Raw genomic sequence first — 13206 nt, forward strand, 5'->3', positions numbered from 1 at the left:
CTGCTTCCCAAGCCACATCCAGTGCATGTCATTTCTGGGTCCCCTGCTCTTTTGTGGGGAAAGTGGTTTCAGCTTACCTAGCTCTAGCAAGAGAAAACGGCATCATCTTCTCTTCGGGGAAAGTTCTGTTTTCTGGAGTGACCTCCTCTCTGTCATCTATCCCCAGCTTCTCCTAGGCAAGCACCATCAGTGGCAACCTCTCCTCTCTAGCTGAATCCGAGGCTCTCCTTTTAGCTCTGAGCTTGCTCACGAGGCTTCAAGGAGCAAAGATGCTATTTAAGCCTCACCCTCCCTCCGCTCTGGACGGTAAGAGGCATTGTCCTCACGCAGATGTCACAGATTTACAGTGGACACCAGGAGGCATGAAAGTGCTGTTGAAACAGGTGTTTGGCATGAGCTAAGTCTCAGCAGGCCAGCTACGAAAAGGAGAGGGGCAGGATCTCTGCAGGGGGCCCCAGAGACATCAGTTCCTTCTCTTGATAATGCAACATCTCCTCCTGTGCCAGTCCTCCTTGGAGGCAGCACTGCACTGGGGTGTACTTAAAGGAGGATGTGGCCTGGCCTGACGTTTTCCTATTTGAGGCCTTCATTCCAAGCCCTTTGATGTCCTAAATAGTATCAGAAAGACGGTAGCTGGTCTTAGGTAGGACATCTCACCCAGAACAAAGTAGTCTTGGGGCAATTTCTAATTGTCTTTGCTGCTCCCTTAGTTTTAAATGGAAAGAAAGGAGGGAAGAGTGTGGACTGAATGGCACCTATATCTCCCTCTTCCTGAAACTGTCCTGGGAGGGCTTCCAGTTGGTCAATAACTATTGAGCCATCTCTGGCCCATCCTAACATAGACAGGTAAGTGGAAGAAATTCAGTTAAAAATAAAATAAGGCAGTTCTTACAAAACTGCCCTATGCCCTTCTCCTCTTTGAATTGACGAAGGACACCTTCATGCCCAGCCCAACATTCAACATCTCAGCACAGCCCTCCTCACATAGGTTGGCCCATCTCTACGGCATGGTCGGAATGTTACCTTTAACAACCAGAGTTAATCACTGAAAGAACAGGGCATTGAGAGGTACAAGCCAGGGAATAAGTTGAATTTTCAGCTTAAATATGTCGTATATAATCTCTACCCACTGGGTAGAAGACAAAAGAAAGTTAGAAAAGAGGAGTAAACCATTATTTCTTGGGAAATCATAGAGCCAGATGGACCTGCTGTTGGTAGACTGCAGAAAGGGCCCGGAGTAGGCCAGGAATGGAAACTGAGAGAGAGGGGAGGGTGCAGAGTAGAGACAATGTCAGGCCTTTGCAAAACCTATGGATGGAACTAGAAACAGAACCTTGACCCCTTGACCCCTGGAGAAGATTCAGGCTGGAAATACTCTAGACACCTCCCTACAGAGGTATCAGAACTAGAACAAAGGGCAGGCAGGGAAATTAACATTCATTGACTGCCTCTAGGGTGGTAAGCATAGGCTAGAAGTCTAACTCAAGGGAAGTGGGCATTATTGCCCATTTTATAGAGTTTAAGTATCTTGTCCAAGGTTATCAACTAGTCAGTATCTGAGCCAGGATTCAGACCCCCCAGATTTTCTACCCCGAGACTCTTAGTTACTCCACACCTCTCATCATGTCATTGTATGGTCTACCACATACCATTGTAAAGCCTTGTGCATAGCAGGGTCGCTTTTGTTTTATTCTAAACAATTAGCCTGCACACATAACAAAAAGACCAACTTTGCAGTTTAAAATCACTTTTCCTTAACATTGCCTCCTGTGAGCTTCCCAGCAGCTCTGAGAGATAGGTAATTTTTATCAGCTTCCCTTATAAATGCAGAAACGAAGATGAAGTGAGTTTCTACTCATTCCACACCCTGTCCTCTTCCTGGCCCATCTGACACCCTGAGTACAAAGCCCTCCCCTGTTTTCTCAAAGATTTGCAAGTACACGCCTATGAAAAAGATAGGCTGATTGTAACGTATTAGATTGAACCATTTAAAATTGCTGACTTGCAACCAGTTTTGACTACCAAAATGGCAATTTCATGTGGTTCAACCTAATAAATTGGACCTCAAAATGAGGATATTCATGCTATGCCTGGATGGATTAAACATAGGATACTTAGGCTAATCACTTTAGGTTGCTAAAGTGATTCTCTCCTGATGTGGAGAGAAAAAAAGCAGACGTTTTAGAACTGGAAGGGATTCTAGAGGTAAATCAGGAGGATATGGATAAAAGGTAAAAAAATGCTACTTTAGAACAAGTAAAAATATGAATGACGGCAGGGAATAACCAGGAAAAAAGACGAGCCCATTGAGAGCCTCAGAGTGGAAGGCAGTTACCACTAAGCCTGAGCCCAGGGAAAAGGAGATGAGATCAGAGGAGTGTGAGGGACCAAGGCACCGATGTGCAGGGGTAAACAGTATGGAGGTTCCTTTAAAAACTAAACACAGAGTGATCATATGATCCAGCAATCCCACTCCTGGGCCTATATCCGGAAAAGACGAAAACTCTAACTTGAAAAGATACACGCACCCCAATGTTCATAGCAGCACTATTCACAACAGCCAAGACATGGAAGCAAACTAACGGTCCATTGACAGATGAATGGATAAAGAAGATGTGGTATATATATATATATACACACACACACACACACACACACACATACACATACATACAGTGGAATACTACTCAGCCATAAAAGGAATGAAATAATGCCATTTGCAGCAACATGGATGGACACAGAGACTATCATACTAAGTGAAGTAAGACAGAGAAAGACAATTGCCATATGATGCCCCTTATATGTGGAATCTAAAATATGACACAAATGAACTTACTAATGAAACAGAGACTCACATACATAGAAAACAAACTTATGGTTACCAAAGGGGAAAGGGGGTGGGGAAGGGATAAATTAGGAGTTTGGGATTAACAGATACACACTTCTATATATAAATTAGATAAATGACAAGGATCCTGTATAGCACAGAAAACTGTATTCAGTATCTTGTAATAACCTATAATGGAAAAGAATCTGGAAAAGAATATGCATACCTGAAACTAACACAACACTGTAAATCAACTATACTTCAATAAAAAACCACACACACAAATAATCACCTTAAACAATCTAGGATTGTTGAATTTAATCCATAATGTTTTTTTCTGCTCTAAGGATTTAATAAAAGATGTATGGAGAAATTGATAGGCTCTAATGAAATTCTCCCCAATGAAAGAAGGGTCTATCATTTTAGATGCAAATCAAATTACTTTGTTCTAGATGAAGATCAGAAGCGGCTGGAGAATGAGAATTAGGGCTGGTGGGTTTCAAGTGGGGGGCTGGGGAGGAGGGCATAGGAGGAGAATGAGCAGAAAGGACCTGGATTTCAGCACTGAGTAAGAGGAATTTTCCAACCATTAGAATTGTACCAAAATACAACAGTCTTCCTCTATAAGTAATGAGCTCCCCGTCCCTGGGAGTGCTCAAGTAATGCTTGGCTGACCACCCAACAGAGACTTTTTTTTTTTTTGCGGTACGCGGGCCTCTCACTGTTGTGGCCTCTCCCACTGCGAAGCACAGGCTCCAGACGCGCAGGCTCAGTGACCATGGCTCACGGACCCAGCCGCTCCGCGGCATGTGGGATCTTCCCGGACTGGGGCACGAACCTGTGTCCCCTGCATTGGCAGGTGGACTCTCAACCGCTGCGCCATCAAGGAAGCCCCCAACAGAGACATTTTAAGAGGGGGTCCTATATTAGGGGAGAGAGTGAACCAGAAGACTTTCAGGGTGCTTCTCAATTCTACGATTCTAAGAGCCCATAAAATTCAATGTTCTGAAGTAAAATGAAATCTAATCAAGGACCACTTCTACTCAATTCTAAAAAGAAAAATTTTAAATTCTAACCTTTTATAATTCTGAAAAATGACTAGGAGCTCCTTTTAGAGTCTCTACAAATACATCTCCATCCATCTTAAAACACACTTTTCTTCAAGAAGTGTCAGCCCTCAGGTTAATTACATTCTCATTCAAATGTATTAATTTTTGGTTTTAGTTATTCCTATTCAATAGTGACTTTTAAAAACAACCTTACCACTATTTTTCATTGCAAACAAACTATATTCAGTTATGTTACTCTTAAATAAAATTTTGTAAGCTAGCATGGAAACTTATTCCCATCCTCATCCATCACACTTTCACATATAATTTTGTCCTATGGGGTGGGGGGTGAGTCCTGGATTTCCAAGTGGCTGCCTCACAGCTGGCCAATTACAGATGTGGTCCTCTGCAAATGGAGTAGGAGTGGAGACCAGCAAGCTGTAGTCTTAACACGTCACTTCATTCTTGAAAGGCAATGTTTGGGGACTATTCGTCCTTCAATTTGTTTTCTCAGCTTCCCGTGATACAGCCCCATGGGTGGCATTATGGAGTAAACGAAAACCGTGAGAGTTTAGTTGTTGACTATTGCTCCTACTGCAGAATTACACTGAAAAGCAAGAGAGAGAGACTTGCAGTAGACCCTCCAGAGTCGGTAGACGGGAGGAGCCTGTAAGTGTCTGCATTTCATAGCAGAGGAAATAGGAAAGGCACATTTTGGCCCCTGGAAGCAGAAAATGCAGGGGGTTCCCATCCTGCAGTGAATCTGCTGGACAGGCTGGACCAGCTCCAGCGGTTGGCTGGCCCCTAGCGGAGCTGGACCCCATTCAGCCTGCTAGCCAGAGTGCTGCTCGGGGCCATTCTGCGCTCCAGCCAGGGACACCAGGCTTTCTAGTGGGCAAAGCACACACAGGATGAAATCTGTCTGCCGCTACTGCCCATAGGGAAGGGAGCACAGGAGGCCAGAGGGGAGAGAGAGAGTGGGAGGGCAGTATGTGCTTCCGTGTATACTGGGCTCACGCTCTCTCAACCTTCACCCAGCTAGACTGGTTAAATCCAAGGGAGTCGAGTCAGAGTGAAGGATAATAAACTAAAGTAGCTGTCTCAAACGCCTTCAGACTTGGGAGGTCGTAGAGCATTGTGAAGAGTGAGACCTTGGGGAATGGACAGACCTGAGTTCAAATCTAGATCTACCACTAGTAAGCTATGGGCAAGTTACCTGATCTTTCTAAGACCTGGTTTCCTTGTCTGTAAAATGAGGAAAACATTAAAGCATGAACCCAGAACCTGGCCCGTAGTAAGACTCCATCAACGTCAGGTATTTTTACGAGTTGACGTCACACTTAATATAAGTCCACAGCATCACAGACTTGCCCAGCATCTTCAGGCTGTTGGCGGTACATGCCTCCAGAGCCCATTGTTCTCCACTGCTCCGTACCTTCACACCTTCCCCGGCCTGGGTAAGCTGTTCCTAAGGCCATCTAGGTGATGACAGGAGAAGGCATCAGGAGACCCCATAAGACAGGACTCCCTGTCAACAAGCCGGGATCACCATGGGCACCGCCCCTCTCCTCCAGGACATCTGCCCCAGGGCTCACCTGGCCCTGGTTTAGTTTGGCTAAGCAAACAGGCGTTTCCTTATAGCTTCTCCAGGTGCTCAGCTGGAGCCAGGGCAAAAACTGTACAGGAAAAGGAAAGGAACACAGGTATCCTATAGAGCTGGGTGGAGAAGAACCTAGACTGTTTTTTGGAACCTGGGGCAGAAGTACCTAGGACCAATGCTTTTTTTAAAAAAAAAATTTTTAAGGGTACAGTTCAGTGGCATTAAGTACATTCACAATGTTGTATTACCATCACCATCATCCATCTCCAAAACCTTTTTCATCTTGCAAAACTGAAACTCTGTACCCGTTAAACACTAACTCCACATTCCTCCCCTTCCCCCAGCCCCTGGCAACCACCATTCCACTTTCTATGAATTTGACTGCTGTAGTTACCTCACATAGTGGAATCATACAGTATTTGTCCTCTTGCGTCTGGCTTATTTCACCTAGCATAATATCTTCAAAGTTCATCCATGTTGTAGCATGTGGCAGATTCTCCTTCCTTTTTAAGACTATATAATATTCCATTATATGTACATACCACATTTTGTTTACCCATGCATCCCTTGGACACTTGGGTTGCTTCTACCTTTGCTACGAACATGCGTGTACAAACAATACCTCTCTGAGTCCCTGCTTTCAATTCTTTGGGGTATACACCCAGCAGTGGAATTGCTGGATCATATGGTAATTCTATGTTTAATTTTTTGAGGAACCCCATACTGTTTTCCATAGCAATTCACCATTTTACTTTTCTACCAGCAGGGCACGAGGGTTCCAATTTCTCTACAGCCTCACGAACACCTGTTATTTTCTACGGTTTGTGAAAAAAAATAATAGCCTTCCTGATGGGTATGAAGTGGTTTCTCATTGCCATACTGACCTGCAGTTCCCTCATGATCAGTGATGTTGCCCATCTTTTCATGGGCTTATTGGCCATTTGTATACCTTCTTTGGAGAAATGTGTATTCAGGTCCTTCGTCCATTTTAAAATCTAATTGTTTTTTTTGTTGTTGAATTGTAGGAGTTCTTTATATAACTGCATATTGCCCCTACCAATGGATCTTTAAGTCCCTCCTAAGCCTGACACTTCGGGGGGTGGCAAACCCCTAAAGCAGTGACTCTCAGCCCATTAGAATTACCAAGGAACTTAAAAAATACTGATGCCCAGGCCCTTGGAGGCTCTGAATTAATTGGTCTGGGGTGGTGTGTGAGGCATCAGTAATTTTGAGTCTCCTCCAGGTGGTTCTAAGATGCACCCAGAATCGAAACCACCACTACAAAATCTTTGTCCCTTGGGAGGTGCTGCCCTCGCCACTTACTGCTGAGAAGGTGAGAGGGGATTAGGAAGAGAATGACTAGGTCCACAGGGCCCAACCCCGGGGAGAAGCTCTACGATGTCAGGGGGGCATTAAAATAAGAGGAAAGGCAGGCTGCTCTACTTTGTCACACAGTTCCACCAACAGTGCTGCCACAGATATATCAAGAGGAAACAAGCAACCACTGTCTCCTGAGAAAGCACAGGAGGGAAAGACTGGAGAAAGGGCCTCCGGCCCCCAGGAAGCCCAGCAGGCAGCGTGTGTGGTGCAGGGCAAGGAGGCGGGAGCCCTGGGTCTCCTCCAGCTCTGCCACCAACTATCCCTGTGACTTCGGGGAAGGCACCTTGCTTTCCTGGGCCCGAAGGTGCCCCTACAAGAGAGGAAACTGGCCGGTGCAGTGGTTCTCAACCCTGCTGTCCCCTGGATTCACCTGAGGACCATTTGAACAACTCTGGCTCACTCCGGAAATTCTGACCCCACTTGTCGTAGGTGTGGTCTGAGCCTTGTCATGTGGTAAAGCTTCCAGGGGAGGCTAGGTGGCCAGGCTGAGAGCCCCGCTCTAGTGCTTCTCCAAGTCCCCCCCTCGTGCTGACACTCCAGGGCTCTTCTGCCTCTTCTCCTGCAGTCATGGCCTGAGCACTCAGCACATCACACGGACACCCCCTGCTTCTCACAGCCCCCGTAGGAGCACTGGCCTGACGCTCCCTCGAAGGTTAAGAGCACCAGTTGCCTTCTAAGGACTGAACAAGAAATGGATTCGGACCTCCAGCGACACCGGAGGAGGCCCTGTCCTATTCCACAACCCCCGAACGTCTCATCTGCAGTCCCACTGGGCATAACTTAGAAGGTGGAGCATCTGCTGGAGACAAATCTGTCGGAGAGGAGAGAAGGCCAGGTGGCCGGCAGGCAGCCAGCTGGATGGGAGAAGGGACAGCTTACTGAATTTCTGCTGAGGCCAGTGCTCTGGGCAGGCCCTGGAGAGAGAGGGACGGGCTCTTCCAAGCTGAGGCGTGTGCATCAGCACACAGACTTCCAGCAGAGGTCTTGTTAGGGCCATAGTGATGCTCCGTGGAGGACAGAGACTTAAGCCTGACTGTGGGAAGTCCGCGCAGGCGAGATGCCAGTGAGAGCTCACAGGCTGTCATTGGAAGGCCCCGCCTAACTGACTCATGCTAGAAGAGAGCAAACGGACTGCCAACAGGAAGACCCAAGGAAGTGGGTGATAGGCACTGGAGATTCTGACCCCACTTGTGGTAGGTGGGGTCTGAGCCTTGTCATGTGGTAAAGCTTCCAGGGGAGGCTAGGTGGCCAGGGCTGAGAGCCCCGCTCTAGTGGTTCTCCAAGTCCCCTCCTCGTGCTTGTAAGAAGCCATGATGGCGTCTGAGGCAGCTGGAAAGTTCTGTGACACACGCCCTGTGTTCTCTCTGACCTCTAGCTTGCACCCCGCATCCTCAGCTCCATTTTCAGTGAACTCTCTGCTAACTCCCCTCCCTCTGCACTACTTACCCTGAATGCCCCCAGGTCCCCAGCTGAGCCGGGCCAGGGAGGGATGCACCCAGCCAGACACCAGGGAGGCCAGATCTAGGGCAAGAAGCCTCCGGTCTCCCCTTGTAGCCAAGCCCTTCCTGACGGACCACCCCACACTTGCACATGAGTGACCAGTTAGCCTTGCCCAGCAAATAAATCGCTGTCCTTGCTTTCGTCTCTGGAGAGAGAGTTTCTAGTCATTTTGCTGAATAATCTATGGAAGTGATATAAAAACTGTAACTTATCATGACACCGAGGATGTACTGAGTGCCAGGCACTGTTCTAAGTGTTTTGTGTATCTTATTTCATTTCAGGTGCACTATTCTGACCTCTTTGTGCCCACGTTTTCCCCACGGTCAGACTTCAAGCAGAACCGTACTCCCGGGACCCCCGGCTTTTCCCTCGCCTGGTCCCGCGAGTTTCTCTAGGGGCTGCTTCAGACGGCTGAGAGCTGCACCTGCAATTACAGATGCCACACAACTTCCTGACACAGAGAAAAGGCGGAGAAGCGGGTGGTGGCTGAGCCGATAGAGGGGAGCACAGGTGCGTGTGGAGGGAGGAGAATCAGGGTTTAGTTGCCATTCTCCGGATGGAACCCCCGTCCCGCCCCCCGCGAGGCCCTTGCAGCACCAGAGCCAGGCAGCACCAGTGATGCAACCTGCTAGAGCCACCTCGTGGAGGAGAGGAGGAGGTCAGGCTTTTGAGATGGACCCGATGGAATTCCAGCAAGGAAAACATTTCACAAGGTAATTAGTCTGTAGCATCAACAGGTCTCCGTGGCGACCCTTGTCCCTTCCTCCCAACAGAACCAGGTCCCTCCCTCTTCCCAGCCCATAAATACCTAGCACAGGTCTGCATGGAAACCTGACGCAGGTTATCTGACCAGTGACAAAAAGAAGCTCAGAACTAAGAGAACTCTGGGTCTGTCCCTCTCTGGGCCCGTTTCCTCCATGTAAAACGAGTGACTTCAAGGCCGCTGCCAGCCTGGGCTTCTGAAGTCAGTGGCTGTCATACTCGAGTGCATCAGAATTCCCTGGGGACTCGTTAAGACACAGACAGCAGCCACCCCCGCCCCCCGCCCCCTGCGTTTCTGGCCCAGAAGGTCTGGAGTGGGTTCTGAGAAGTTGCATTTCTAAAAGTTCCCAGGGGAGGCTGACCCTGCCAGTCCAGAGACACCCCTCACACTGGAGAATCACTGTTTTCAGTGGTTCAGTCTGCCCAACGTGAGAAAAAGCGAATAAACAAGCATGCGGAAGGAACACAGAGCTTACATAAAACAGAAGCCAAGGCTCCGGCAATCTGTCTGTCAAAGGCACGTAAATGAGTGTCTCAGGCCCTGGCAGGGCTGAGCGGAAGGTCAAACCTGTCGCGGTTGTGCCATGTGTTCCCCTGCAGTTTGCTCGGTCCTTTGTGAAGCATGAGCAGCTGGGTAGGGGTGAGGGGGCCGGGGAGCCTGCAGTAGCTGTGGAGGGGGCGGGGGTCAGAGGAGAAAGGAGGAGTCTAGGCTTTGGGCCATGGGTAGAAGAGGACTTTTCTGGAGGTTGGGTGATACGATGGGAGAGTTAGAAGAGATCTTAGGGGTCATCTAAGTCAACCTTCATTTTTAAGATGAAACTGACTCAGAAAGGTTAAATGACTTTTCCAAAGTCACATGGCCATTCCATAGCTCTTTCCCTTTAAGCTCGCAACCCACTTTCTTCACAAGTGGGTCCCAGAGAAATCCCACAAGGTCAGAACGGGTTCCTGAGACAAGTGAGTGCTATGATGCTCTTCTAACAAGCAGGCCACGTCCCCAGCAACCTCTGGTCCACATCCCTCCCCACCCCCACCCCCCCACCCCTACCTTTCACCAAGGGGAAGAAGCAGTCCATCTCCACGCTGCTTCGGGAGTGGGAGATGCACAGGGCGCTGCTGGGGACCAGGCCCTCCTGTGGGGGACTCCGTTCTGTGGTGCGGACCAGACACCAGCCCGGCCGTTCGCTCGGCCGCTCCAGCAGTTCCACTGTCTGTCCCACCTGGATGCTCAGCTCGCTGCTGTGGCCTGCGTTGAAGTCCTGGAGGACCACGGTCAACTCACAGCCGCCAGAGAGCTTGGGGGTGGGGTGGGGGTAGAGTAAAACACGAAGGCGTGGGGGGAGGAGATGAAGGGGGAAGGTGCAAAGTGTGCATGAGAACAGAGGAGATGGGGAAGGAAAATAGAAAAGATGGGATTCAGGGTGCAGAGAAGGCAGAAGATGGGAAAGGGAGTTGGGAACAGAAAAGGAAACAAGAAAAAAACATGAAATTAACACAGTGCCATTCAATTACTCAGCTGTTCTCCCTGCAGCAACAGTCTAGAGCCTGCCCAGAATGGGGCTTTGCTTCTAATTCCTTCTTGTTCCAGTGGAGTTCTTTTCATTATTCCTTTACCAAGCTTCCAGCTAACTGTGTCCTCCAACCCCTTCCCCAGTAGTCCCTTTACTTCTTCCAAGGGCTCCGCCCCGTGCCCCACGCCTGCCTGCACTCCAGGCCTCGGACTCCTCTGGGCATCATTTCCAACTTGCTCACTCTCACTTGACTCTAGTTGATATTGGGAATCATGGAAGAGAAGACCTCCCTTCCTTCTCGGCCCTGCAACCCTCCCCATCCCTACCCCGCGCTGGAGCCACCAGCATAAGCAGGAGGCACTAGTGATACAAAAAAGAACGAGCCCTCAACTCAAAGGCAGAAGAAGAAGCCTGTTGATCTGGAAGGGGAACAGAATTGTTTTGCACTAGTGATATAAAAAAGAACGAGCCTTCAACTCAAAGGCAGAAGAAGAAGACTGTTTATCTGGAAGGGGAACAGAATTGTTTTGCACTAGTTCAGCCTCTGGGGACCAGGAGGAAGAGTGGAAAGATGGGCAGGGAAGAAGGGGCACATCTTCCTTAGGAACCGTCCTTAGTGCTCCAGCCTGTCCTCCCTCCAGGCCTGGCACTGCTCCTGGGGCAGAATCGATAAAACTGGGCAGAGAGACCCCGAGATAGGAACACCCTCTACTAGCTGAACACTCAGACTTTCACTCTTACCACGAGAAACCATTAGTTATTCATTTGTCTTCTAGAACTCAGCATAAAGCCTCCCTCTTGGAAGAGCTGCTGCACTTAGGGGCAGGGTGACAAGGAGGGAAAGGGAAGAAAGGGAGGCCCAGGGGCCTGGATCGGCAGCCTGTTCCTAAGGTTTGGGGGAAAGCCCCCTACCACCTCCAGGTAACTCGCTTTCAGTCTGCACATCTCTGATTTAAGCCTTTAGGGCCTGCGCTGTCTGCACCAGCAGCCGCAGTAATGCACTAGTCCAGATATGTTGGGTAGTTACTTCAAGCACAGTGAGTAGGGAATCAACAAGCTCAGCGTTCAGGACGGTGAGAATTTTCTATTAAAGGAAGCTGAATGTTACCGTGGGCTTGAAAAGGTTAACATGACGCGTCAGACTGACGGTTGCAAAAGGTATCATCACCAACCATAAAGCACGGAGCCCACTCTAAACACGTCTCTACGGATGGGCACGGTACTGCCGTTGGGCTTAGATCAAGAAGAGAAACTTTAGGACAGAAGGTGGGAGATGGAAAGAGACAGAAGAAGAAATACACATGGTTCTGGTTCCTTTTTTTTTCCGTTTAACTTTCCTGGTCCCATTAAGTGCACAGACCCCACTACCCCCCTCTCCTGGTGCTATCTTCCCTGAAGTGTCATCTAGAGAAGGGTGTCATGGGATGGGAATACCTCAAGTCTGAAGAGTGCTTTCACCGTGTGTAACGTACCTTCACATACATTATCCATGCCACCTCTACCTCTTGTATCAAGAAATTTAAGCTCAGAAATGTCAAGGTCAGTGGTTGGAACATTGAGTGTGCGTAACAATCACACTCAATGGGAGGTTATTGAAAATGCACATACTCTAGCTGAGCCCTCCCTTGCCCCGGCCCCCAATTACAGGTTAGGATTCAGGAGGCCTGGGTTAGGGTCCAGAAATGCATATTTTTAACAAGGAAACTCCCCTCCCCCTGAAACTCACGATTCTGAAAAGGGGGTCCTTGGGATACTGTTTGAGAAACACTGCTAGATGGTTTCCCACAGTCACCCAGCTAGGCTTGAACCCAGACCTCGACTACAAATCCCACGTTCCTTAAACCACACACCACAGGGCAAATTACATATTTTCAGGTATGTTTGTGGTTGGAGAGGGTGGGAGCCACGTGGAGAGAAGAAGACATCAGTGGCTTGAGCTACTGCGCCTCTCAGTTTGCTTTAGGAGACCTCCATCAGGTCTCTCAAGCTTTTTGGATTGCAATCCTTTTTTTTTTTTTTTTGACTGTGTTGGGTCTTCGTTGCTGTGCGTGGGCTTTCTCTAGTTGCGGCGAATGGGGGCTACTCTTCGTTGTAGTGCGCGGGCTTCTCATGGAGGTGGCTTCTCTTGTTGCGGAGCACAGGCTCTTGGCGCATGGGCTTCACAAGTTGTGGGGTTTTTTTTGGCTCTAGAGTGCAGACTCAGTAGTTGTGGCACAGGGGCTTATTTGCTCCGTGGCATGTGGGATCTTCCCGGGCCAGGGCTCGAACCTGTGTCCCCTGCATTGGCAGGCGGATTCTTAACCACTGTGCCACCAGGGAAGCTCTGGATTGCAATTCTTGATGAGTCTACACTACATATGAAAAACTGTATCACTGAAACACAAATTGCACTCTGATATTCTGTTTAACTTTTTTCTCAATCGCTGGTGGCATCCCACTAAGTTGATTCCGCTTTCTACGAATGGACCATCTGTAGGGTGCTAGGTTAGATGACCACGAAATTTCCTTAACTCTGAGAAGCTCTGTTGCTGAGCTGTTATGCCTCCGTGGAGGTCTCCTCTGTGCCACCCTCAGGTA

The 13206-nt window shown here is 48.8% G+C and overlaps 1 protein-coding gene across 5 annotated transcripts in view; it reads right to left on the bottom strand.

The window, feature by feature from the left end:
- The window catches only part of KALRN (kalirin RhoGEF kinase), a gene marked incomplete at both ends in the record, with an annotated part of 639791 nt that overhangs the window by 117999 nt on the left and 508586 nt on the right, over positions 1 to 13206 (bottom strand). For all 5 annotated transcript variants that reach the window (XM_082654652.1, XM_082654658.1, XM_082654657.1 and 2 more), the window contains one exon: positions 10167 to 10413. In XM_082654652.1, the coding sequence (XP_082510778.1) occupies positions 10167 to 10413 (247 nt within the window). The remainder of the gene's footprint in view (positions 1 to 10166; positions 10414 to 13206) is intronic.

The sequence above is a fragment of the Grampus griseus genome (genome assembly GCF_964374135.1).
Source record: "Grampus griseus genome assembly, chromosome: 5".
In the NCBI taxonomy this organism is placed as follows: Eukaryota; Metazoa; Chordata; class Mammalia; order Artiodactyla; family Delphinidae; genus Grampus; species Grampus griseus.